Genomic DNA, 25,827 nt, shown 5'->3' with positions numbered 1-25,827 from the left:
AACAACTCTTAGGCACCACATCTCACCTGTCAGATTGGATAACATGACAAAACGGGAAAATTATATATGCTAGAGAAGATGTGGGAAAATTGGTACACTAATACATTGCTGGTGGAGTTGTGAACTGACACAACCACTTTGGAGAGCAATTTGGAACTATGCCCAAAGGACTAAAAATGTGTGTACCCTTTGACCCAGCAATACCACTTCTAGGGCTGTATCTCAAAGAGATCATACAAATGGAAAAAGGACCCATATGTACAAATAGCCGCTCTTTTTGTGGTGATAAAGAATTGGAAATCAAAGGATGCCCATCAATTGGGGAATGGCTGAACAAACTGTAGTATATGAATGCAATGGAATACTGTTGTGCTATAAGAAATGATGAGTAGATGGACTTCAGAATAACCTGGAAAAATTTATATGAACTGATGCTAAGTGAGGGGAGCAGAACAAGGATATCATTGTACACAATTACAGATACATTGTATTTGTGATGACTAACTTTGATAGACCTGGCTCCTCTCAGCAATACAAGGTTCCAAAACAACTCATATAGAAGAGGCAAGGGAAAATGGTTACAATGAAGGGGAAGAATAGGAAGGCAAAAGGGAATGGGTCAACTTTATTCTCACTGAACTTGGCTCGGGGAGGGAATGAAATACACACTAAATAGGGTATCTCACCCTCCAGGAGAGTAGGGGGAAGGGGATGAGAGGGGGGATCATGGAAGGGAGGGCAGGCCGGGGGGGGAGGGAAGTTGGGAGCACCCACTTTTTAGAAGGGATGGGATCAAAGTAGAGAATAGAACAAGTGGGAGGTGGGATAGGAGGTAGGGAAATATAGTCAGTCTTTTACAATATATCTACTATGTTATTGTTTTGCATTAGCCACACATGTCCAACTTATACTAAACTGCATATATTCCCAGTAAGGGTGGGAGACAAGGGAGGAAGGGAATGAATCTAGAATTCAAAGTTTTCAAATAAAATACTCAAATATATATATGTTATCTATTATTAATACTATTTTACATGTAATTGGGAAATAAGATATACAGGCACTGGGGCATAGAGATCCACTGGAAAAGTTGAAAGGAGTATGGGAGAAAATATGGGAGAGAGGAGATTGGAGGAGAGGATATCCTGTGGGACTATTCTGGGGCGGTGGGTAGGGGAAAAACGGGGAGAAAATCTGTAACTCAAAATCTGGCGGAAATGAATGATGTAAATCAGAAGTTAATAAAGCATTTGAAAAAAAATTAAAAAAAATAAAGTTAAAGAGAAACTAAAAGGTCAGTGGAGAACTCTGTTGGAACTGGGTGATGGGAGAGCACACTATGTCCCCTGCTCCAGGGGCAAGAGGTGGCAGAGGCACAGCGGCTGTAGCTGCTGCCACATGGCTGCCTCTGGAGCTCCTGGCCTGTAGACTGTAGGAGAACCAAGCAACCATTCAGAGGCCACTCACTCTTGCTTTGACCTGCTTGGATCTGGATCATGGTCTTGGGTGGTGGTCCTGGGGTATGTGGATAGTGTGCCAGAGCTTGGGGTTTCTGTAGAGACGGAGCCCTCCACATAGCCCTGACAACATTTGTGAAAACCCCAGCAATTTAGGACAGAACTCTCTCCACTCTGGAAGCAGAGTTCTACTGTGGCAAAGAGTTGAAAACTCAAATAATTGGCTAGCAAGATGAGAAAGCACAGGAAGCACAATCAGACCATAGAATCCTTTTTTGGGGAAAAAAGGGATCAAAACATGGAACCAGAATAAGTCAACAAAGTCAAAACTCCTGCATCAAAAGCTTCCAAGGAAAAACTGGTTACAGGCCATGGAAGACCTCAAGAAGGATTTTGAAAATCAATTAAGAGAAGTGAAGGAAAAATTGGGAAAAGAAATGAGAATGATGCAAGAAAATCATGAAAAGCAAGTCAACAGCCTGGTAAAGGAGACCCCCCAAAATACTGAAGAAAATAACACCTTAAAAAACTGACTAACTCAAATGGCAAAAGAGGCCCAAAAAGCCAATGAGGAGAAGAGTGTCTTAAAAAGCCAAATTGCCCAAATGGAAAAGGAATTTCAAAAACTCGCTGAAGAGAATAATTCCTTCAAAATTAGACTGGAGCAAATGGAAGCTAATAACTTTATGAGAAATTAAGATATTATAGAACAGATCCAAACAAATGAAAAAAATAGAAGGCAATGTAAAATATCTCACTGGAAAAATCACTGACCTGCAAAATAGATCCAGGAAAGAGAATTTAAAAATTATTGGACTATCTGAAAGCTATGATCAAAAAAAGAGCCTAGGGGCGGGTAGGTGGTGCAGTGAGTAGAGTGCCAGCCCCAGAGTCAGGAGGACCTGAGTTTGGATCTAGCCTCAGACACAACGCACATGCACAAAAACTAGCCGTGTGACCTTGGGCAAGTTACTTAACCCCAACTGCCCTCCAAAAAGACAAAAAAAAAAAAAAGAGCCTAGAAACCATCCTTCAAGAAAGTCTCAAGGAAAATTGCCCTGATACTCTAGAACCAGAGGGCAAAACAGAAATTGAAAGAATTCACCGATCACCTCTTTCAAGATTCCCCCCCCAAAACTCCAAGGAATATGATAGCCAAATTCCAGAGTTTCCAGTTCAAGGAGAAAATATTACAAGCTGTCAGGAATAAATAATTTGAGTATTGTAGAAACACAATCAGGATAACACAAGACCTAGCAGATTCTACACTAAGGGATCAAATGGCTTGGAATCTGACACTCCGGAGGTCAGAGGAGCTAGGATTAAAACCAAGAATCACCTACCCAGCAAAACTGAGTATAATGCTTCAGGGGAAAATATGGTCATTCAATGAAATAGAAGATTTTCAAGTATTCTTGATGAAAAAAACAGAGCTGAACAGAAAATGTGACTTTCAAATACAAGAAGCAAGAGAAGGTAAACAGGAAAAAGAAATCATAAGGAACTTATTCAAGTTGAACTATTTACATTCCTACATGGAAAAACGATAAGTATAACTCATAAGACTTTTCTCAGTATGATGATAGTTGAAGGGAATATATGTATATATACATACATATATATGTAAATAAATATATAGAGTAAATTATCTCATATAAAAGAGGCAAGAGAAAACTGTCACAATGGAGAGGAACAGCAGGAAGGTGAAAGGGAATGGGTCAACCTTACTCTCACTGAATTCGGCTTAAGGGGGGAATAACATACACACTCATCGGGGCATCTTACCCTATAGGAAAGTGGGGGGGGGGGAAGGGGATAAGAGGGGGAATAATGGAAGGGAGGCCAGATTGGAAGAGAGGGTAGTTAGAAGCACACATTTTGAAAAGGGTCAGGGTCAAAGTAGAAAATAGAATAAGTAGGGGGCAGGATAGAATAGAGGGAAATATAGTTAGTCTTCCACAATATAACTACTATGGAAACATTTTGCATAACTACACATATACAATCTATATTTAATTGCTTATCTTCCCAGTGGGGGTGGATGAGGAGGGAAGAAGGGAAAGAATTTGGAAATCAAAGTTTTAAAAACAAATGTTTAAAAAAATTTTTTAAATTGTTTTTTACAAGCAACTGAGAAATAAGATATATAGGCACTGGGGTATAGAAATCCATCTTGCCCTACTAGAAAGTTAGAGGGGAGATAGGGAAGGATATAAGAAAAAGCAGATTGGTGGAAGGGGTATTCAGTAGGCTTTCTATCTTGTGGTGGAGAGTAAGGGAAAGATGGGGAGAAAATTTGTAACTCAAAATCTTGTGGAAATGAATGCTGAAAACTAAAAAGAAAAAAAAGAAATTTGTCTGAGGTACTAAGAGGTTAAATAACTTACCCAGGTTTATGAAGTCAATGTATGTCAGAGAAAAGACTTGAAACTAGGTTTTCCTGATTTCAAGTGCAGTTCTCTATCCACTACTCCACAGGGTCTTAATTTTGTATTTATTTGTAATTACTTATCTGTGTACATGTTGTTTTTCCCCATTAGAAAATGTACTCCTTAAGTGAAGGGATTTTTATTTTTGTCTTTGTATCTCCAGGGGTGAAAACAGTGCTTGATCCACAGTAAATGATTAATAAAAATATTCTCATTCATTCAAGTGCCTGGCACAGGACGTATATTTAATAAATATGTTCAGTTGAAAAAAAAAAGAATTGTTTACTACTCTATTGAAAGCAGGGGTAGATTTTGGAAGATCAGATGGAATTCAACTAATGAACTATATAAAATGTACAGAGAAAAGGGGCTTTCTATTGGACTGAGCAGGGAAGTGAGAACTGCCCCTATAAATCCTCCTGAATCTTTGTATCCAAGTTTGTCACATCTTCAGGAAGAAGAAGAAATTGGCCAAACCCCAGTTTAGATTAAAGAAATATGCAAACAGGATTACAGACCCCATATCAATTTGACCATACATTGAAAAAACAGGTCAAATAGTGTAACTAGGGCATTAATAGATACTGGGGCAGAGACCTCCCTTATATGTGGGAACCCTGATAAATTCAAACATGGAACTCCTATTACCATCCCAGGACTGGGAGGGGCTGAAATATCAGCCAGACAAGTCAAACTAATAATGAAAATTGAACAATTACCTAAGAAAGGATATACCATGGTAATTGTACCAATTCCTGAATACATCATTGGAATAGATCTATTGAGAGGTATGACTTTAAATTTACATGAGGAGAGATGCCAATTTGCAGTAAGGAAGATTGTAACTAATATGGTTTTAGTAGATAAAATAAAAATGGACCCAATCACTTTACCTGAACCTTCTGAAGTAATTACTTTAAAGCAGTATTGTGTGCCAGGTGGGCAAGATGAAATTACCAACACAACATGCAACAGTGATCCCTTTTTCTTTGGTCATCCTCTTACATTCTATGGCTTAAAAGCCCCTTTTTGTTGTCTTTAATTTCCTCCTCAGGCTCACCTTATTATATTATGCACGCATGCGTGTGTTCACTCATCCACTTATGTAACACTTTGCAAACCTTAAAATGTTATTATATAAACACTAGACATTGTTACTATTATAAAATAAATACAAAGTAATTTCAAGGGAAAGAATTAGCACTTGTAGGAAAAAATCATTTGAAGAGTAACACTTGAGATAAGTTTGGAGGGAAGCTAAGAGATTCTAGGAGTCAGAGTTCAGGAGAGAGTACATCCCAGATATGGGAGACTTCTTATGCAAAAGCATAAAGAAAGTAAATGAAATGTAATTGAAGGGGACTAATGTATAATAGGTTGGTAAAGGCAGGTTTGCAACATGTAAAGAGCTTTAAATGCCGGAGAAGTTTCTACTTGGTCCTTGAGGCAATAAAGAGCCACTTGAATTTATTGAGGTGAATGTAATTATAAGACCTAGGCTTTAGGATCTTTGGCAGTTTTATGGAAGATGGATTACTTCTAATACTATTCTTTTTTAAAATTTATTTATTTGGGGTTTTTTTTGGAGGGAGGAAGGTAGGGCAATTGGAGTTAAGTGACTCGCCCAAGGTCACATAGCTAGTTTTTGGGTGTGTAAGTGTCTGAGGCCGAATTTGAACTCGGGTCCTCCTGACTCCAGGGCCAGTGCTCTATTCACTGCGCCACCTAGCTGCCCCTCTAATACTATTCTTGTACTACTGGGATATACTATTATATGTATCTTGTTACAGTGGAAAGAGTGCTGGGTCTTAAGTCAAGAAAATTTGAATTCAAATTGGGCTTCAGACACTTACTAGCTGTGTGACCATGGGCAAGTCACTTAACCTGTCTTCATCTATAAAACAAGCTACAGAAGGAAATGGCAAACCATGTCAGTATTTTTGCCAAGAAAACTCCAAGAGGAGTCACAAAGAGTCAGACACAACTTAAATGACTGAACAACTACTTGCCATCACCTTCAAATCTTAAAAATCTAAATTGTTCAAGTAAGTTTCCTGTGAATCCATTTATGCTGCCTTAGAGATTTCTCCCTTTTCCTCATCAGAATTATTTCTCTTGGGGCAGCTAGGTAGTGCAGTAAATAGGGCACCAGCCCTAGAGTCAGGAGGACCTGAGTTCAAATCTGGCCTCAGACACTTAACACTTACTAGCTGTGTGACCTTGGGCAAGTCACTTAACCCCAATTGCCCTTTCTTCCCCCCTCCAAAAAAAAAATTTCAGAATTTCATTCTTAAGAGTTTCATATCCCTTATCCAACCATTCTGGAGAGCAATTTGGAACTATGTCCAAAGGGCTATAAACCCTTTATACATACCTTTTGAGCCAGCAATGCCACTTCTAGGTCTGTATCCCAAAGAGATCATAAAAATGGGAAAAGGACCCACGTGTACAAAAATATTTATAGCAGCTCTTTTTTGGAGGAAAGAACTGGAAATTGAGGGGATGCTCATCATTTGGGGAATGGCTGAACATGTTGTGGTATATGAAGGTAATGGAATACTATTGTGCTATAAGGAAAACTTTAGACTTCAGAAAAACCTGGAAAGACTTATATACTCAGTGAACTAAATAGAACCAGGAGAATATTGTACACAGTAACAGTCATATTGTATGATGACTAACTTTGATAGATTTAGCTCTTCTCAACAATGAAAGGACCTAAGACAACTCCAAAAGCCTCATGATGGAAAATGCTATCCACATCCAGAGAAAGAACTTTGGAGTCTGAGTAGAGATGGAAGCATACTATTTGCTCTCTTTCTTTTAGTTGTTTTGCTTTATTTCTTTTTTCTCGTGGTTCTTCCCATTAGTTCTAATTCTTCTTTACATCATGATTAATGTGAAATTTTATTATGAATAGTACAACCTATATCAGACTACACACCATCTTGGGGAGGGGGAGAAAATTTAAAACTCAAAATCTTATGGAAGTGAATGTTGAAAACTAAGAATATTTTTGAAAAGGGTTTCATATCCCTCCTGAGATGCCTTATCCTGCAGAATTAATTTTTAGTTCACTATATTCTATCTTTTCTTTTTTTGAACTTTCTAAAATCTACTCTTCCAAAATATGTATGTTATATGTCAGACTAGGATTGGCTTGCCTTCCCTCTCTATCATAAATTCTAAGAAGGAATAGTTAATTCCCCACAAAGTTTCCCTTATTTCTATCCCAGAAACTAGTACCTTCTTGTCGGTAAGAATTAGGTTTAGAATAGCCGCTCCCTCCATTGATTCTTCCTCTTTTTGAAGGATGAAATTACCATGAAGGTGAGGCAAGAAATTATTACATGCTTTGCTTTTGGCAAAAAAAATGCCAACCCATCTCCATATAAACTGAAGTCTCCTCATCACTTCTCACACCAGGCCTTTGTGTCAGGCACATGATCTGTTCATCTCTATTTCTCATCCTATTTCTCTTTCTGTCCGAGTAGACTGTCGTACACTCTGACGACAGAATCCTTACCAATTTCTACCTCTGTTTTTTTTCACTATGCATTCCAACTCCAGTTCCTAGATTTCCTCATATAAGTATATCTCTTCTTAATATATAATGGATTCTATCCTAACAGGTTTTAGTAATAACTACGTTAAATTTGTCTCCCTGCAGTGAGGTCTCTAATTCACCTTGATTGTTGCCTGTATTTTGTGATTTGTATTTAGATATTTGAGATCATGGGCCTTCTTTCTAGGAATCTGTTGTTAATATGGGTCCTCACTGCTATCTGTTAAATATGTAAGCTCCTTCAGAGTAAGGACTGCTTCAGTCTTTGCATTTGTGTCCCCAGGGTCAGGCACTCTGGTGGGCCTCTGCATGGGCTCTAACTTGGTGAATAAATAGATGTGAGCACTTCTCTCCTCCTTTCTTTTCAAGTTTAAAGCCCTTGGGATTAGATTACAAAACTCTAGATAAATATATTCTTGTCAGTCCTTCCTACATGCACTATAACTACCTATAAGCTAGTTTTCATGGGTAGAGTAAGATCCTAATCAAGGACTCCCCATGTGGATGAAATCACAGGTCTGGTGAAAACAAACAAAAAACGACATCATTTTCAAATACTGCTATTACAAGATTATGTGCATATACTTTCTCCTGGATTGTGAGCTCCTTGAAAGCACAGGGCATGTCTTATTTCTCTCCCCTAATTCCTAGCATAAAGTGTCATAAACATCCTATATACTTTAGTGAATGAACAAGTATATAAGAATGCATATATGTGTATGAAAAAGTAGAACTTTGGCAGCTAAGTCTCCTCAAGTTCTAAGCTATGATCCTATAAACTTAGAGGTATATAAGAAGTTGACAGCTGAATATTCATAAGGTACTTATTCCTCAACATTTTGAAAAAGTCTATATTAAAGAGGTTTTTAAACCTAGTGTTACTTATCTAGTATTCGTTTATTAAAAGTAGCACTGGAACTACAATTTTAAACCACTCAGATCTGAAAACATCAATATAAAAATAAAGCTTAATGGCATGTTACCAAAATTAACAGAATACTGTAAATATTTTGATTAGCAGAATATAGTACTAAAGGAATAATAATTGACAGAATACAATTTTCACCAGTATTACCTTTGAAAACAAAATAACTAAGGGAAACAAATAAAGTGATTTGAACCATATAAAAATAATTATAAACATTACCTTCCAATTTGCCAGCTTCTGAGATTCTATAATTTTTATAACTGCTCCCATAAGGATACCTATAAGAAAGTGAGATAGCCAACTTTTATTTGAAGAATTTCATAAAAATCCAGTCACTGTTAATAAAATAAACCTTCCTTGCAGGAAGCTTACATTCTAATGGGGGAGACAAGTTCATATAGAAACACAAAAAGAATAAACACAAAGCAGTTAAATACAAAGTATTTTTATTTTTAAAAAAGATATCAATATTTACTTTTTGAAAAAAAGAGTTTAAGATATTAGCTATTAAATATCTAATATTAGTTAAGATTTGTTTAACAGTACTCTACTTTCTCCAACAGCATGGGATACAGTGGAAATAGCATGAGGAATCAGGAAACCTAGGTCAATGAAGTAGACTCTGGTTTGATTACCATAAAGAAACACAAATATAAAGAATATGAAGAAATACAGGAAAGTCCAAATGAAATAATGCAAAGTGAAAAAACAGAGCTAAGAGAACTATATATTTTATACACACACACACATATACTTATATATATATATACAGAGTGTAAAAAATCTGAACATAATCATAGGAAAAAGAAATTATAGTGTTAATAATAAGCTATCACTGATATCTAGATTATAAGGGATTTTTTTTTTGGAGGGCAATTGGGTTTAAGTGACTTGCCCAAAGTCACATGGCTAGTAAATGTGTCAAGTGTCTAAGGCTGGATTTGAACTTAGGCCCTCCTTACTCCAGGGCTGGTGCTCTATCCACTGCACCACTTAGCCATCCCAAAATCCACAGGATCAAATTTTTTTCTTTTTGGAGGGGGGAAGAGAGGGCAATTGGGGGTTAAGTGACTTGCCCAAGGTCACACGGCTAGTTTTTGTGTTAAGTGTCTGAGGCCAGATTTGAACTCAGGTCCTCCTGATTCCAGGGCCAGCGCTCTATTCACTGCACCACCTAGCCACCCGAAGGGATTTTTTTTTTTACTGTGAAATTGATTAAACACAAAATATAAAGTTAATTTATAAATTTTGTAAAGGTTTTTTTCTAATAGCTGTAATTTCTAAAATATACCTGATAGTATCTCATACTAGCAGAATTCTAACTTCTAGCAGTTGTACCATTACCAAAGAATTAGTCCATTAATCTTTAGTAGCACTGTCCTAATGTATTCAGGATTGTGAAAGCTCACTGGCATCCTGGAGTTTAGAGTTCAAAGGGACAAACATTCCCTTCTCAGCCCTGGGACTATCTCAATATTTGTGCTAGATGGTGGATGTGAGTCATGCCCCGTAGTTCTGAAAGGGATATATACAAACATGTACAATCTGCAGGACACCAAATGAAAGGAGTAAGGGCTTCAAGAGCTGCATAGCTACAGAAGTAGGTGGAAGTATCCCCAGTATCAACCAGAACTTAACAAGCTGAAACCAGAAAGGATTGGTGGCACACATGCAACGTGCAAAAAGAGAAAGCAAGAAAGTGAAAGGTTGGGCTAAACTACCTAGAGAAGGAAGTTATCTAGGAGAATCATTAGCCCCTTTCAGGTACCCTGCACAATAAGATTTAAGCTGAAATTTTTTCAAAGTTTTTAAACTGATAACTCAGCTCTCTTTAAGACTGAGGAAATTTCACATAAAGGTTTATTTTTTCCCTCCCTATCTGGTTCAGTAACAGACACTGTAATATATTCTGTTCATTTCTTTTACCAAAACATTTCCTGTATCCTGAATGTTGCTCATATATAAAGAAACCTGGGGTTAGCTAAAGATAAACATAAATTTAAATTAGTGAAGAGAGCCAAATGTCTGCCTTACTATTAAGAATTTTACTAACTGGGGTCTCTGAACTATTGTGATTGTATTACTTTTCGTCTAATATAAATTCAATAAAACAGAATGGCGTTGAAGGGAAGGGAAGAAGCTCATAGATCTAATCAGCTCCTACATAGCTTCTAAGCTAAAAAGCAAGTTTAATTGTTGCCAGGGTATTACTGATAAATTTTCTGAAAGAAAGAGGACAAGAAGTAGAAAGTGGTACGCAGAGAAAAGATCACATTCTAAACCACCTATCAAAGAAGAGACAGGAAAGGCATGGGAAGGATTCAGCTCAGCCCCAGTACAGAACAAAGTAAGTAGAAAGGACTAAGTACTGGTTAGACCAGTGAGGCCTAACGCTCATCAGTGTTACACTAACTCAACCACTGGCTACTCAAAATATTAGAATTTCTTTAAGGCTTGTTGCTATGTCATTTTTCAGTTGTGTCCAACTCTTCATGACCCCATCTGGGGTTTTCTTGGCAGAGATACTGGAGTGGTTTGCCATTTCCTTCTCCAGCTCATTTTACAGATAAGGAACTAAGGCAAACAGGGTTAAATGACTTGCCCAGGGTCACACAGCTATTAAGTGAGACCAGATTTGAACTCATGAAGTTGAGTTTTCCTGACTTCAGATCCAGCACTCGATCCACTGCACTACCTAGCTGCTTCAAGGCTTAAAGATCCCCAAACTCATTACATTATTCTATTTCTCTTTGTGGAAGCCAAAAGAAAAATCTCCTTGTTCTCTTTTAGAAATATTAAGAAAGCATTTTAAAATCATCGTAGTCTGAAGCCTTTGGAAATATCAGTCTTTCTTTAATGATCAATTCTGAAACTAAGTCTTGCTCCCCCCTCTCCAGATCAGATACAAGGACTCCTCTATTGAATAGTGGTGAACAGATGAAAACAAGGAATAGTTTTCCCTGTTCAGGATTCCTATAAATGTTCCCTCAAAGTGTCTTGGATTAGAAAAACACATTGTAGGTTATAAGTGGTCTTAGCCAGCTTAATACAATTTGTTGCCTAAATTAGGAATGCTTGGATTTAGAATAATGATAAATAAAAGTTGTTTCAGGCCAACAAGTACCTAAAATGTAGAATACATTTTTTTTACCACCTCTTACAAGTTCTCAATGTCATACCTTCACCATTAAGTGTCTACTTGTTTTTTGGGGTTTTTCTTTTTTTGCTTTTTGGAGGGCAATTGGGGTTAAGTGACTTGCCCAAGGTCACACGGCTAGTTTTTGTGTTAAGTGTCTGAGGCTGGATTTGAACTCAGGTCCTCCTGATTCCAGGGCCAGTACTCTATTCACTTTGCCACCTAGCTGCCCCATTAAGTGTCTACTTGTAATAATGTGTTGTAGCCCAAAACTTTTACTTGATTGTTTAAAGTTATATAAAAACTAATGACCATGCAACCAAGATTAGAAGAAAAGCAGAATGGTTGGCTAGGTGGCACAGTGAATAGAGCACTGGCCCTGGAGTCAGGAGGACTTGAGTTCAAATCCGGCTTCTGACACCTGACACACTAGCCGTGTGACTTTGAGCAAAACACTTAACCCCAATTGCCCTCCAAAAAAGAAGAGAAGCAGAAAGCTGGGAAACAATTTTTACAACCAGTGTCTCTGATAAAGGCCTTGTTTCTAAAACATATAGAGAACTGAGTCAAATTTATAAGAATACAAGTTGTTCCTCAACTGAAAAATGGTCAAAGGATATGAACAGGTAGTTTTCAGATGAAGAAATTAAATCTACCTATAGTCATATGAAAAAAAATGCTCTAAATCACCACTGATTACAGATGCAAATCAAAACAACTCTGTGGTACCACATCACACCTATCAGTTTGGCTAATATGACAAAACAGGAAAATTATAAATGTTGGAGAGCACATGGAAAAACTGGAACACTAATACATTGTTGGTGGAGCTCTGACCTAATCCAACCATTCTGGAGAGCAATTTGGAATTATGCCTAAAAGGCTATAAACCTGTGCACACCCTCTGAATCAGCAATATCACTTCTAGGTCTGTTCTCAGAGAGACCATAAAAATGGGGAAAGGACCCACATATACAAAAATATTTATAGTGGCTCTTTTTGTGGAGGCCAACAACTGGAAATTAAGGGGCTGTCCATCAATTGGGGAATGGATGAACAAGTTGTGGTATATGAATGTAATGGAATACTATTGTGCTATAAGAAATGATGAGCAGGCAGTCTGAATGGAGATGGAAGCATACTATTTGCTCTCTTTCTTTTGGTGGTTTTGTTTTGTTTCTTTTTTCTTGTGTTTCCTCCCATTGGTTCTAATTCTTCTTTACAACACGATTAATGTGAAAATCAATTTAATATGAATGTATATGTAAAGTCTATATAAGATTGCATGCTGTCTTGGGGAGGAGGAGAGGGAAGGGAGAGAGAGAAAATTTAAAACTCAAAATCTTATGTAAGTGAATGTTGAAAACTAAAAATAAATAAATTCATTAAAAAAAAAAAACTAACGACCTCTCCTACCTCCAAATAATCAATTATCTAATCAGTTGACAAACAGTCAGTTTTATCTTCACAAAACCTCTTCTTTCCCTTCATATAACCACCACTCTAATTCAGGCCCTGATCACTTCTTACCTGCAATACTATACTTGTCTTCTACCTAGTCTCTCTGTCTCAAATCTCTCCCCACTCCAATTCATCCTTTACCGAATGCCAAAGTGATTTTTCATAAGTGTAGGTCCATCACCTTACTATTCAATAAATTCTAGTCACTCCCTATTATCTCCAAAATCAAACAGAAAAATGTTTTACATTGCAAGTTCTTCATGATCTAGCCTTTTCCTAACTTTCCGGTCTTCTTATACTTTATTTCCCTATACCTCTTTTATACACTCTATGATCCAGCTGTCCTAGTTGCTGCTCCTCAAATGATATTTCTTCTTTGGATGCTTTTCAACTATTTGTTCCCATGTTCTGACTTCTTAGTTTCTCTTGTTTTCAAGACTCAACTCAAACATCTCCTTCTGCAGCAGGCCTCCTTCCCAGTCCCCTCCCAGCTGCCCATGTCTTCCCCTCCCAGACCCCCTTCTATCTACTCTGGATATATTTTGTATGTAACAAGCTATTTGCATGTTTTCTTCATTAGAATATAAGCTCCTTAGTGGCAGAAACTGGGTTTTTTTTGGCCTTCCTTTGTAACCCCCACACCTAACACAGTAATCTGGAACAGGGTAAACATTTTAAAAATGCTTACTGAGTGATTGATAAGTCATATCTTAAAAGGTCTGAAACTGGGAACCTTTTCAAAGCAGTTTTATGCTCCTTGATTTTAGGATGTTTGCCCAAAATTGTCGGTCAATATCCATCCCCATCTAGTCACTGAATGAAAAAAATACTGATTAATGCTTATACAGCATTCGCTAAAGCTTCTGTGGACAAACTGAATATGTTTTGACCAAGTTATACTCGGCATATTTGGTAACCCACCTAAGGTTCTTTTAAAAATCTAATCTTCAAAACTTAAATGAACTGATGCAAAGTAAAGAAAGCAAAACTAGGAGAACATTGTAAAGAGTAGTAGTAATATTGTATGATGATCAGCTGTGAAATAGTTAACTATTCTGATCAAAACAATTCCAAAGGAAACATGATGAAAAATGCTATCTTCCTCTAGAGAGAGAGAGAATTGATGAATTCTGAATGCAGATTGAAGCACATTTTTTCCACTTTGTTTTTTTTTTCTCCCAACACCATGACTAATGTGGAAATATGTTTTACATAACCTCATAAGTATAACAAGTATCATATTTCTTACCTTCTCAATGAGTAGGGGAGGGAGTAGAGAGAATTTGGAACAGAAAATTAAAAAGAAATTTTTTTAATCTCCCCTAGGGGGCAAAGCCAAGATGGCAGAATACAAGCAGCAACCCAGCTGAAGTCTCCTAACACTCTCCTTCAAACAATTTTAAAATAAATCCTCAAATCAAATTTTGGGGCAACAGAGCCAATAAAAGGTCAGAGTGAGAGACTTTTCCAGCCTAAAACAATTTAGGAGGTTGGCAGGAAATGAGGGTGGGAGGTGGCTGAGAACTTGGCAGGAGTACCAGCAGGGGGCCTTGAAGGCGGCTGCAAAAGCAGGAATTCTCAGCCCAGAATCAGTAAGGGGATCAGACAACTGATCAGAAAGAGATTACAGTGGATTCTTTGCTGGCACTAGATGCAACAGGCACTGACTGGCAACTCTATTGCCCATATACAGTACTGGGTCATAGAGCTAATATTTGTAGTTACAGGAGGAGCAACACTCTTCCTGGGTAAAGATGAGAGTGCAGATCAGAAAACCAAAAACCACATATATCTCCAAATCACACTATCTTGGAAGCACTAAAAACTTGCAGAACCCCAGGACTGAAAATAGCAGCATGAAAGGGCCTTAAGCTTGGGACAGTGTCCCTACCTCCAGGTAAGCAGAGACCAACTTTAACATAAAGTTCAAAGTCAAGAAGTAGACTGGGAAATGAGCAAACAACAACAAAAAGAGAACTTGACTATAAAAAGTTACTAAGGTGGCAGGGAAGACCAAGACATAAACTCAAAAGAAGACAACAATTTGAAAAGTTACAAAACCTTGATGAAAAAATCTTCATTGACCCCAAGTCCAACCAGAATTCCTGGGAGAGTGAGAGAAAGAGATGAGGGGCGGCGGGGCGGCTAGGTGGCTCAGTGAATAGAGCACTGGAATCAGGAGGACTTCAGTTCAAATCCAGCCTCAGACACCTTACACATTTACTAGCCGTGTGACTTTGGGCAAGTCACTTAACCCCAATTGCCCTCCAAAAAAAGCAAAAAAAAAAAAAAAAAGAGAGAGATAAGAGTGGTAGAGGGAAAATTGAGAGCACTGGAATCAGGAGGACTTCAGTTCAAATCCAGCCTCAGACACCTTACACACTTACTAGCCGTGTGACTTTGGGCAAGTCACTTAACCCCAATTGCCCTCCAAAAAAAGCAAAAAAAAAAAGAGAGAGATAAGAGTGGTAGAGGGAAAATTGGGAAAAGAATTTAGAATGATGAAAGAAAATTATGGAGAGAATTAACAGCTTGGTAAAAGAGGCACAAAAATTCATTGAAGAAAATAACACCTTAAAAAACATAACTGGGGAGGCTAGGTGGTGCAGTGAATAGAGCACCAGCCCTGGAGTCAGGAGGACCTGAGTTCAAATCCAGCCTCAGACACTTAACACTTACTAGCTGTGTGACCTCAGGCAAGACACTTAACCCCAAATGCCCTGGCTTCACCCCTCCAAAAAGCAAAAAAAAAAAAAAAACACCCATCCCCCCACAAAAAAAACATAATTGACCTAATGATGAAAGAGGCACAAAAGTCACTGAAGAAAAGAACTCCTTAAAAAGAAGAATTAGCCAAATGGAAAAAGAGCTTTTGTACAAAACCTCACTGAAGAAAATAATTCCTGTAGTTTGTCAGATCGATGGGGAAGGAAAGAATTTATGACCAAACAAGAGATAGAGATTATGAAATGCAAAATGGATAATTTCGATTATGTTAAACTAAAAGGGTTTTATGTGGAGAGCTAAAATACCTGATCCAAGACTCAGATAAAGTCTCCACAGCTACCTCTAAAGGAAATCCTTTGAGATGCAGCTTTCAAAAGCTTGCTCCTAGAGTCCTCCTTTAAGATGTGCTGCATTTAAAAGTTATTATTTGAGTTTTGAGATCAAAGACTTTACTCTAAGATTTTAGTCACCTATATGTCAAACCTTATTAGATTAGAGACATTTTGTTATATCCAGGATTTTGATACATTACCCAAACCTCCTGTTCTAATAGTGATAAGAAAACTAGAGTTACATTTTCTTTAGTCTCATTGCTCTATAAAATCCTTGTCCAAAGATTCAATAAACAGACTTCTTCCTTGAACTACCTACATGGCCTGGTTCATTCTCATTCACATCTCCAACCACGCTTCATGGCTGTTTTGCACAAATAAAACCAATGCAACCAAGATTAGAAGGAAAGCAAAAAGCTGGGAAACGATTTTTACAGCAAGTATCTCTGATAAAGGCCTCATTTCTCAAACATAGAGAACTGAATCAAATTTATAAGAATATATGTTTTAAGAATGACTATGAGTGACTAAGTCATTTTGACTATTATAAATACACAAATTAAAAATAAAAGACATAGGAGTGGCCAGGTAGCATAGCGAGTAAGAGCACCAGCTCCAGTGTCAGGATGACCTGGGGATCAAATCCGGGCTCAGACACTTAGCACCCACCCAGAAACACCTGGCCATGTAACCTTGAGCAAGTTACTTAACCCCAATTGCTTAGGGATGGCCAGGTGGCTCAGTGAGTAAGAGTAGCGGCTCCAGTGTCGGGATGACCTGGGGATCAAATCCAGGCTCAGATACTTAGCATCACACCCAGAAATAACTGGCTGTGTAACCTTGAGCAAATTACTTAACCCCAATTGCCTTAAAAAAATAAAAAGACATATGATAAGAAAGACTATCTGCATCCAGAGAAAGAACTGATAAACTGAAGTATGTACAGAATAATTTTATATATTTATTTATATATAAAATATTTATATATTTTTACCAGGGGGAAGTGGGGAGAAGAAAAAAATGAAGAAATTTACATGATAACTTTGTTTTCTATTTGGAGAGAATAGCAAGTTGTACATGGTAGATCTGTAGTTTCATGTGCAATCATCTTTTTTACTGTGCTGTTATGGAAATGCTTGTTTTGTTCTGTAAACTGAAAATAAAATAAATTTTACAAAACAAACATGTCATTTCCCTGTTAATAAATGGTTAAAGCATATGAAGAGGTGGTTTTAAGATGAAGAAATCAAAGCTATGGGGGGGAGGGGGGAGCAGAGTCAAGATGATGGAGTAAAAGAAATCAAAGCTATCTGTAGTCATATGAAAAAATGTTCTAAATCACTATTGTTTAGAAAAATGCAAATTAAAACAACTCTAAGAAACTACCTGATACCTATCAGATTGGCAAATATACGAGAAAATGAAAATGATAAGTGTTGGAGAAGATGTGTTAAAATTGGGACACTAACGCATTATCGGTGGAGTTGTGAACTGATCCAACCATTGTGGAAAGTAATTTGGAACTATGCCCAAAGGGCAATCAAACTGCGTACACCTTTCAATCCAGCAATACCAAAGAGATCTTAAATAAGGGAAAAGGATCTACAAGTACAAAAATATTTACAGCAACTCTTTTTTTGGTAGCAAACAACTAGAAATTGAGGGCATACTCATCAATTGGGGGAATAGTTGAACAAGTTATGGTATATGAATGTAATGGAATATTACTGTGCTATAAGAAATGATGAGCAAGCATATTTCAGAAAAACCGAGAAAATCTTACATGAACTGATGCTGAGTGAAGTGAGTAGAACCAGGATAACACTGTACACAATAACAGTAACACTATGCGATGATCAACTATGATTAACTTAGTTCTCTCAGCAGTACAATCATTCAAGACAATTCCAAAAGACTCATGATGGAAAATGCTATCCACATCCAGAGAAAGAACTGACAGAATCTGAATGTAGATCAAAGCATGCTATTTTCATTTTGGGTTTTTTTTCATGGTCTTTTACTTTCAGTCTGTTTCTTTTTTCACAACATGACTAATGTGGAAAAGTTTTACATGACTGCACATTTGTAGTCTATATCAGATTGCTTGCCATCTTGGGAAGAAGGGAGGGGAGGGAAGGAGAGAGGAAAATTTAGAACTTAAAATCTTTCGAAAAATTAATGTTGAAAATTGTCTTTATGGTAACTGGAAAAAATAAAATACTATTAAATAAAAAACTAATTCTTAAAAGTTAAAATCGGGCAAGTAGAAACTGACTCCATGAAACATCAAAAAACAACAAAACAAAGTAAAAAGAATGAAAAGATAGAAGAAAATATGAAATATCTCATTGGAAAAACTACTGATCTGGAAAGTAGATCCAGGACAGAGAATCTGAGACTTATTGAACTACCTGATAACATGATTAAAAAAAAAAAGAGACAGCCTAGAAATCACATTTCAAGAAATCATGAAGGAAAACTAGAAAAAAATCTACCAATCACCTCCTGGAAGAGATCCCAAAATGAAAAATCCCAAGAATATTACAGCCAAATTCCAGAGCTTCCAGGTCAAGGAGAAAATATTTCAACCAACCAGAAAGAAACAATTCAAATATTATGATGCCACTGTCAAGATCACAAAAGATTTAGCAGCTTCCATGTTAAAGGAGTGGAGGACTTGGAATATGATATTCTGGAAGGCAAAGGAGCTAGGATTACAACCAAGAATTAACTCTCCAGAAAAACCGAGCATAATCCTTCAACAGAAAAAAATTCATTTAATGAAATAGAGGACTTTCAAGCATTCCTAATGAAAAGACCAGAGCTGAATAAATCTGACATTCAAACACAGGACTCAAGAGAAGCATAAAAAAGTAAACATGAAAGAGTAATCATAAGAGACTCAATAAAGTTAAAATGTTTACATTCCTATGTGGGAAGATAATACATATAACTCCTAAGAACTTTTATTATTAGGACAATTAGAAGGAGTCTACATAGAAAGAAGCATGAATGTTAGTTGATTTTGTTGGGATGATCTAAAAAAAAAACTGAGAAGGAAGAATGTATTGGGAGAAAGAGGAAGGGAGAGACAGAATGGGGAAAATTTTCTCACATAAAAGAGGCTTGCAAAAAGGAGTTTTATAATGAGGGGAAAAGGGAGGAGTTGACAGGCAATGCTTGAACCTCACTCTCAACAGAACTGGTTCAAAGAGGAACAACTGGGTATAGAAATCTGTCTTACTCAACAGGGAAATAAGAGGGGAAAAGGGTAAGAGATAAGGGCTGGGGCAGATGATAAAAGGGAAGACAGATGAAGGGAGACAGTGGTCAGAAGCAAAACATATTTTTGAGGAGGGACAAAATAAAAAGAGAGAGAAGGATAAACAGAAGAAAAGACTGTGGAAGGAAATACACAATAATCATAATTGTGAATGTGAATGGGATGAACTCACCCATAAAACAAAAGTAGATAGAACAACAGATTAGAAACCAGAATTCAACAATATGTTGCCTTACCCTTGAAACAGAAAGACACACGGAGTTAAAATAAAGGTCTGGTGCAGAATCTATTATGGTTCAGCTGAAGTTAAAAAAAAAAGGCAAGAGTAGCAATCATAAACTCAGACGAAACAAAAGTAAAAATAAACTTCATTAAAAGAGATAATCAGGGAAACTAAATTTTGTAAAAGGTATCAGACAATGGAATAATTTCAAAACTTTTACAGCAATTTTTCTTCATAAAGGCTTCATTTCTCACATATGTAGGAAACTGAGTAAAATTTATAAAAAATAAGAGCCATTCCCCAGCTGATAAATGGTCAAAGTATATGACAAGGTAGTTTTCAGAAGAAGAAATCAAAGTTATCTACAGTCATATGAAAAAAAAATGCTCAATCACTATGATTAGAAAAAGGCAAATTAAAACAACTCTGAGGTAAAAGCTCATATCTATCAGAAATGACAAATGCTAGAGGGGATGAGGAAAAGTAGGACACTAATGAATTGCTGATGGAGTTGTGAACTAGTTCAACCATTCTGGAGAACAATTTGGAACTATGCCTAAAAGTTTATAAAATTGTGCATACTCTTTAACATAGGAATACCAGTAGTAGTTCTGTGTCCCAAAGAGACCAAAAGTGATAGAAAAAGGACCTACATGTACAAAAATGTTTACAGCAGATCTTTTTGTGGTGACAAAAAAACTGGAAACTGAGGGGATGCTCATCAATTGGACAATGGCTGAACCAAATGTCTTATGATTATAATGAAGTATTACTGTAAGAATGATGAGGGGGTGGTTTCAGAAAAAATATGACAAGACATATAAACTGATGCAAAGTGAAGTGAGAAAAACCAGGAGATCACTGTGTACAGTAACAGCAATGTTGCAATGATGATCAAATGTGAAAGATCTTGGCTACCCTGATCACTGCAATGATCTAAGACAACTCCAAATACTCACAATGAAAAAATGCTATCTACCTCTAGAGAGAGAACTGATGAGCTCTGAATGCAAATTAAAGTATAATTTTCTCACTTTATTTTCTAATTTTTTTTGCAATATGGCTAATATGGATATATATTTGCATGATTTCACATTTATAATTAATTGATATCATTTTGCTTGCCTTCTCAGTGGGTGGGAGAGAGATAGAAAAGTAGAAGGGAGGGAGAGAATTTGGAATTCAAAATTTTTTTGAAAAAGAATGTTAAGAATAAGTTTTTAATCATTAAAAAGTTAGCAAATGCAAAAAATAATCTAACTCTCTACACATATAGCAAAAATTAACTCATTCTGAAGCCTTTTTGTTTCATAACCTATAGCTGTTTTCCCTGTGAATGTCTTAATCTTAGACTAAACACAGAGTAGAAATAGCCTAGGGGAAAGAGGGAGCTATGGAAAAGGGAAGCTGTGAAAGGTCATATTTGAAAGGACTAGACATGGTTTTTGGGGGGGGCACGACTATCTCTGGCTCTCATATCAAAACTGCTTTTCTTCAAGAAGAGTCATGGGAAAAGGGACTCTGCCATGATAAATGTTCCTGGTTTTCCCAGAGCCAGTCCACTGAGAAATGAACAGCTTGATCACCTAGCAGGTAGCCAGAAATTGGGTACAGTCCCTAAAAGCCATGGGACTGAAAGGGGCTAGCATGGTATGCCAAGATTTCCACCCCATTTCACATTGGGAGCATTCAGAATGTATCTGTACCCATTACAAAAACAAAGGAGCAGGATAGAGAAGAGAAGGTGGGGTGAAAGCAGAAATTCAGACTTTTTCAGAAGTAGAGATGTAGGAAATTTGTATCTTTATATTGATAGTTCAGTTAATTTTACTTTAGTAAATTTACTTAACCTACATGCTGAGTGAGTTCTTTGAGGCTATGCTTAGAAGAGAAGCAAGATTATGGAACCCATGTGAATGAATGGTGGGGGGGGGGGGTGTTAAATAAAAGTCCAAAAAGTTACAAATTTGAGAGGAGATGAAATTCATACCCTAAAAATATTTTTTCTAAGACATTTCTGGAGGGTTGAGTATGGTCCCAGAAGACTGGGGCATAGGGTCCCACAGGGCCAAGAGGGAAAGGGAGGGGGTGAAGTGAGGGCTTCTTGTTGGTTGGTGAGATAACTAAAAAAAAAAAATTGGTCTATTTCTTAATCTTAGCAAGTTTGGCCATTTGCTATTGCTTTTCCTGCTTGAGTCTGTTTTGCCTGTTTGAAGGCCTCCAGTGGGTCACCCTTTAGGGCACAATTCTGTAAGACTATCCAGGCAGTATCCATCCCATTCAGGGCAAATAGTCTTGAGGAAGGCAGATTGGTCAAGTAGGGTTCTATCACCAGAGTTTCCATTCCAAGGTCCTAGGGCAATATTGTTATATAAGGCTTCAGCCAACATATTTCCTTTCAGTCAACCATCAACCCAGGGGAAGGTATGACATGTCATTGACTTACTGTCCAGTCATGTACTACATGTCATCCTGGACAGAGGCCTCCACTGTCAATGAAAAGAAAGGTTGCCATGCAGCTCTCAGATGTAAAGATCACAATCTTGGTGAGTCAACTTCTAGAGGAAAGTATCAATGACTATCAACTTCTTGAACCACTAGCTTGAGGACAGTGACCACTCAGGGCTCTGTAAGACAATTGTAAACTCTAAGACAAATATATATGGAGGTTGGTAATATGGTTCTTGCAGAGGATCCAGGAGGAAGCAGGGGTTGCTGAGCTCAATGATCATCTATTGAGAATCCTTAAAATATTTGTATATTGACCAGTTGCTGAACCAACATAAGATCCTAGTCAAATTCATTTAGAATCTTTATGCCATTCTAATACTGAGATGATACTTATGGTCTCCATATGGCCTTGGAGGTACACCAGAGTGCAAGCTTATGTCTTTTATGAATCTTGCCCTGAACACAATTGCTAGTTATATCTCTGAATAAACCCAATACAACACAACTCTAAAAAACATGCATTCCTACAAATGTTTATGTATACACCTGATAGGTGTATAGATTGTAACTAGATGGATGTTCTTTTTCTTTTCTTAGCATTTTATGCTTGATTTTTCTTCCCCTTCAAACTGTCAACTCTTCATCAGCAAAGTCTATCTTTATTTCTATATACCTATTTCTATATGTCCTATTCAGTCAGCCAATAAATATTGACTCAAAGATTTATATTCAAATTTAGCAATTAAAAAATTTTTCATGTAGCTAACCACATATTCTTACATGTTCTAAACAAGAGAATCATTGGATGATGACATTTATTTCACCCTTCTGTCACATCAAGCTAACGTCCTATATTCCCTTTGCTCAGTTAAACTCGGGAAAATCTTTCTCTACTCATTGCCTTCATTTTCTCAATGCCTGTCCACCTTTCTGTAATAGGTTCTCTCCTCTCTATACACTCTCCCCTTTGGTGATCTCATTGGTTTCCATGGTTTCAACTGCTATTACACCTAGTGTGTTTGTTCTTGTTCTTGTTCTTGTTCTTGTTCTTGTTCTCTCTCTCTCTCTCTCTCTCTCTCTCTCTCTCTCTCTCTCTCTCTCACACACACACACACACACATACACACACACACACACACACAGAGTCTGATAGGTGTGAGATACAACCTCAGTTGCTTTCATGTGTATTCATCTCATTATTAGTAATTTAGAGCATTTTTATATGGTTGTTGATAGACTGAATTTCTTCCTTTGAAAACTGCCTATGTGTATCCACTGACAATTTATCTAACAGGAAATGTCCCATAATTTTATTAATGTGAATTAGTTCCTTATATACCTTAGAAATGAGACTTTTACCAGAGAAACTTGTTACAAACATGTTTTTGTCCCCAGTTACCTATTTCTCTTCTAATTGTGCAAAATTTTTTTACCTTTACATAATCAAATGTATCCATTTATACCTTGTAAACCAATCAATAAACTTTTCTAAACATAGATCTGAAAGTAAATTTGTTCCTTGCTCTTTTAATATGTTTATGATGTGACTGATATTTTATATCTAGGTTATGTGTCCTATTTGGAGCTTTTCTTAGTGCATGGTGTTAGAAGCTGACCTAAACCTAATTTCTGTGAGACTGTCATCTAGTTTTTCCTACAGTTTTTGTCAAATGGTGAGTCCTTTCCCCCAATAACCTCTGTCATTTCTTAAGGCACAACAGTATTCCATTATGTTGATATTCCATAATTTGTCCAGACATTCCCTCACTAATAAGCAACCCTTTGCTTTCCTGTTCTTTGCCACTACAAAAAGAGTTATTTGAGAAACTGTGGCAAAATGACTGTGTTAGGACCTAAAATAACCTGAATGTCCCAAAAACACTTCAGTAAGGCTCTAAAATACACCAGGACAACAAAAACAACAAATATCAATGAGAATCTGCTAAAAACTTGCTCCAAACAATCCAGTACTATATTTTGCTTTTTGAGATACTATATTCCAAACTTTCCTCTTCTTTAAAGTGGCAATTGCCATATCTTGTGTGATTGTGACTGTGATTTGACCTGTGTATTTGGAATTCTTTCTGTATATATGCTTGCAATATTTTTATAACCTGGAAGCTCTGGATTTCCTCTGGAACTCACTTCTTTTCCAATTCTTTCCTCAAGAGCTCTCATATTTATAATGATTTTTAAACTCTTGTTTCATTTCTTGTAGGAATTCTAGCTGATAGTCAAGATATGTTTTTCTTTGAGGTTTTGTCTATATATTCTCTCAAGTTGTTCTCTTCTTCTAGGGTTGTGTCTTGGGAGTCCCTAGCTCCATAACAACTCTTTATCATAAGTGCTTTGTTGTTGCTATTATTCAATCATTCCTTTCACCTTACTTCCCAAAATGGTACTTTATGTTATGGCCAAGTTCTGCATACTTCTTGAGGGAATACTGGGGCTCTCTTTTTGTCCATGTCTACATTCTCTGGAGTCCTGCTGTTGTTTTCTCCTGCTGGGTTCTTCAAAGATTTCAGGCTTAGAACACGGAGTTGCACATTTTCAGCATACCCTGATTTGCAAGTACCCAGACTTGCAAAGTCTGATCACTTTGCAAGCTCCTAATCTTGGTTTGAATCTAGGCAACACAACTCTAATTTTGTCCCTAGCTGGAGATCCATTAGACTCCTATTGGCCCTAGCCCCTGTTAGCTAGCTGGAAGGTACCTGTAGGGTCAAAAAAACAGAGCTGCAGGCTCACTCTTGGCCTGAGCTTTTTACCCAGATGATTTAGTTGCAGGACTCAGCACAGAATCTATAGCCCCAATCCAGGACCAGAGCCACTCTGCTCCAAATTGCTTCAATTCCCATTCCTTCCCAAGTACACAGCCTTGCTTTCTTAGTCCATGGTAGATCTGTAACCTAGCTCCAAGGTCAGAGAACATAGCTGATGGCTGGCTTCTATTACTGCTCTTTGCACAGTACAGAGACTAACATTTTGTCTCCCTGGATACAAAACCTCATTTCTTATTCTGGTAAACAGCCCAAGTCCCAGCCCAGTCCCAGGGCATGAAGGCACTACACGAGAATTCTTGGCTGAATACCCTCCACAGCAGCCAAAGGGCCTCTAGGTGTCTCCATAGGTGGACCTGGGCTGGAAAAATGATTCACTCTGGTTTGTCCTTGGTTTTTCCAATCACTACTTAGTCTGGTAGTCTCATTTGGTCTTTGCTGGAACAGTTGTGGAAGAAAACTAGACTGCATTCCTTCCTCCTATTCTACCATCTTTGTGGAGATAGAATCAACAAGGCTTGACAAGTGACGGGATATATGCAATGAGGAGCATGGAACTCCTAGGTTTAGAACCAGGGAAAGAAAATAAACTCAGCAAAAACAGCAAAGTTCTGAAGAAAGGTGGGTTAAAAGATAATGGGTTCTGTTTTTGGACATGTTGAGTTTGAGATATCTCTACGACATCCAACTGGAAATGTACACAGGCAGCTAGTGTTGTAGGACTAGAACTCAGGAAATAGATTAAGGCAAGATGTGCAGATCTGAGACATCTGCATAAACAATAATTGTGCCCATGCAAGTTGATGAACTTACCAAGACAGATTTTATCAAGAAAAGGGTAAAAAGGCCATGACTGAGTTTTGGAGTACATACATTTAAAAAAAAATTTACTTACTACTTTATTTTTTCCCTAATTACATGTAAAAATAATTTTTAACCTTTTTTTTTAAACTTTTGAAGAGATAATTTGGTGGGGCTCCCTAACAGTCCTGAGTGAAGCTCTTCCTTCTGTCAGAACAGTGGGATGGCAGAAGATGAATTGTGTTCAGAACAAG

At 37.2% G+C, this 25,827-nt stretch overlaps 1 protein-coding gene across 3 annotated transcripts in view; it reads right to left on the bottom strand.

Annotated features, from left to right (window-relative positions):
• Nucleotides 1-25,827, bottom strand: part of SLC9A8 (solute carrier family 9 member A8) — a 129,470-nt gene that overhangs the window by 79,242 nt on the left and 24,401 nt on the right. For all 3 annotated transcript variants that reach the window (XM_069072393.1, XM_069072391.1, XM_069072392.1), the window contains one exon: nucleotides 8,599-8,657. In XM_069072393.1, coding sequence (XP_068928494.1) covers nucleotides 8,599-8,649 — 51 coding nt within the window. In that variant the 5' untranslated portion in view covers nucleotides 8,650-8,657. The remainder of the gene's footprint in view (nucleotides 1-8,598; nucleotides 8,658-25,827) is intronic.

This window comes from Petaurus breviceps, unplaced genomic scaffold (assembly GCF_028583685.1).
Source record: "Petaurus breviceps papuanus isolate PSGF00001 unplaced genomic scaffold, PetGlider_PUasm1.0 90847, whole genome shotgun sequence".
Classification (NCBI taxonomy): domain Eukaryota; kingdom Metazoa; phylum Chordata; class Mammalia; order Diprotodontia; family Petauridae; genus Petaurus; species Petaurus breviceps.
Note: the sequence above shows the minus strand (reverse complement) of the source record. Positions and strands in the feature narration are given on the sequence as shown.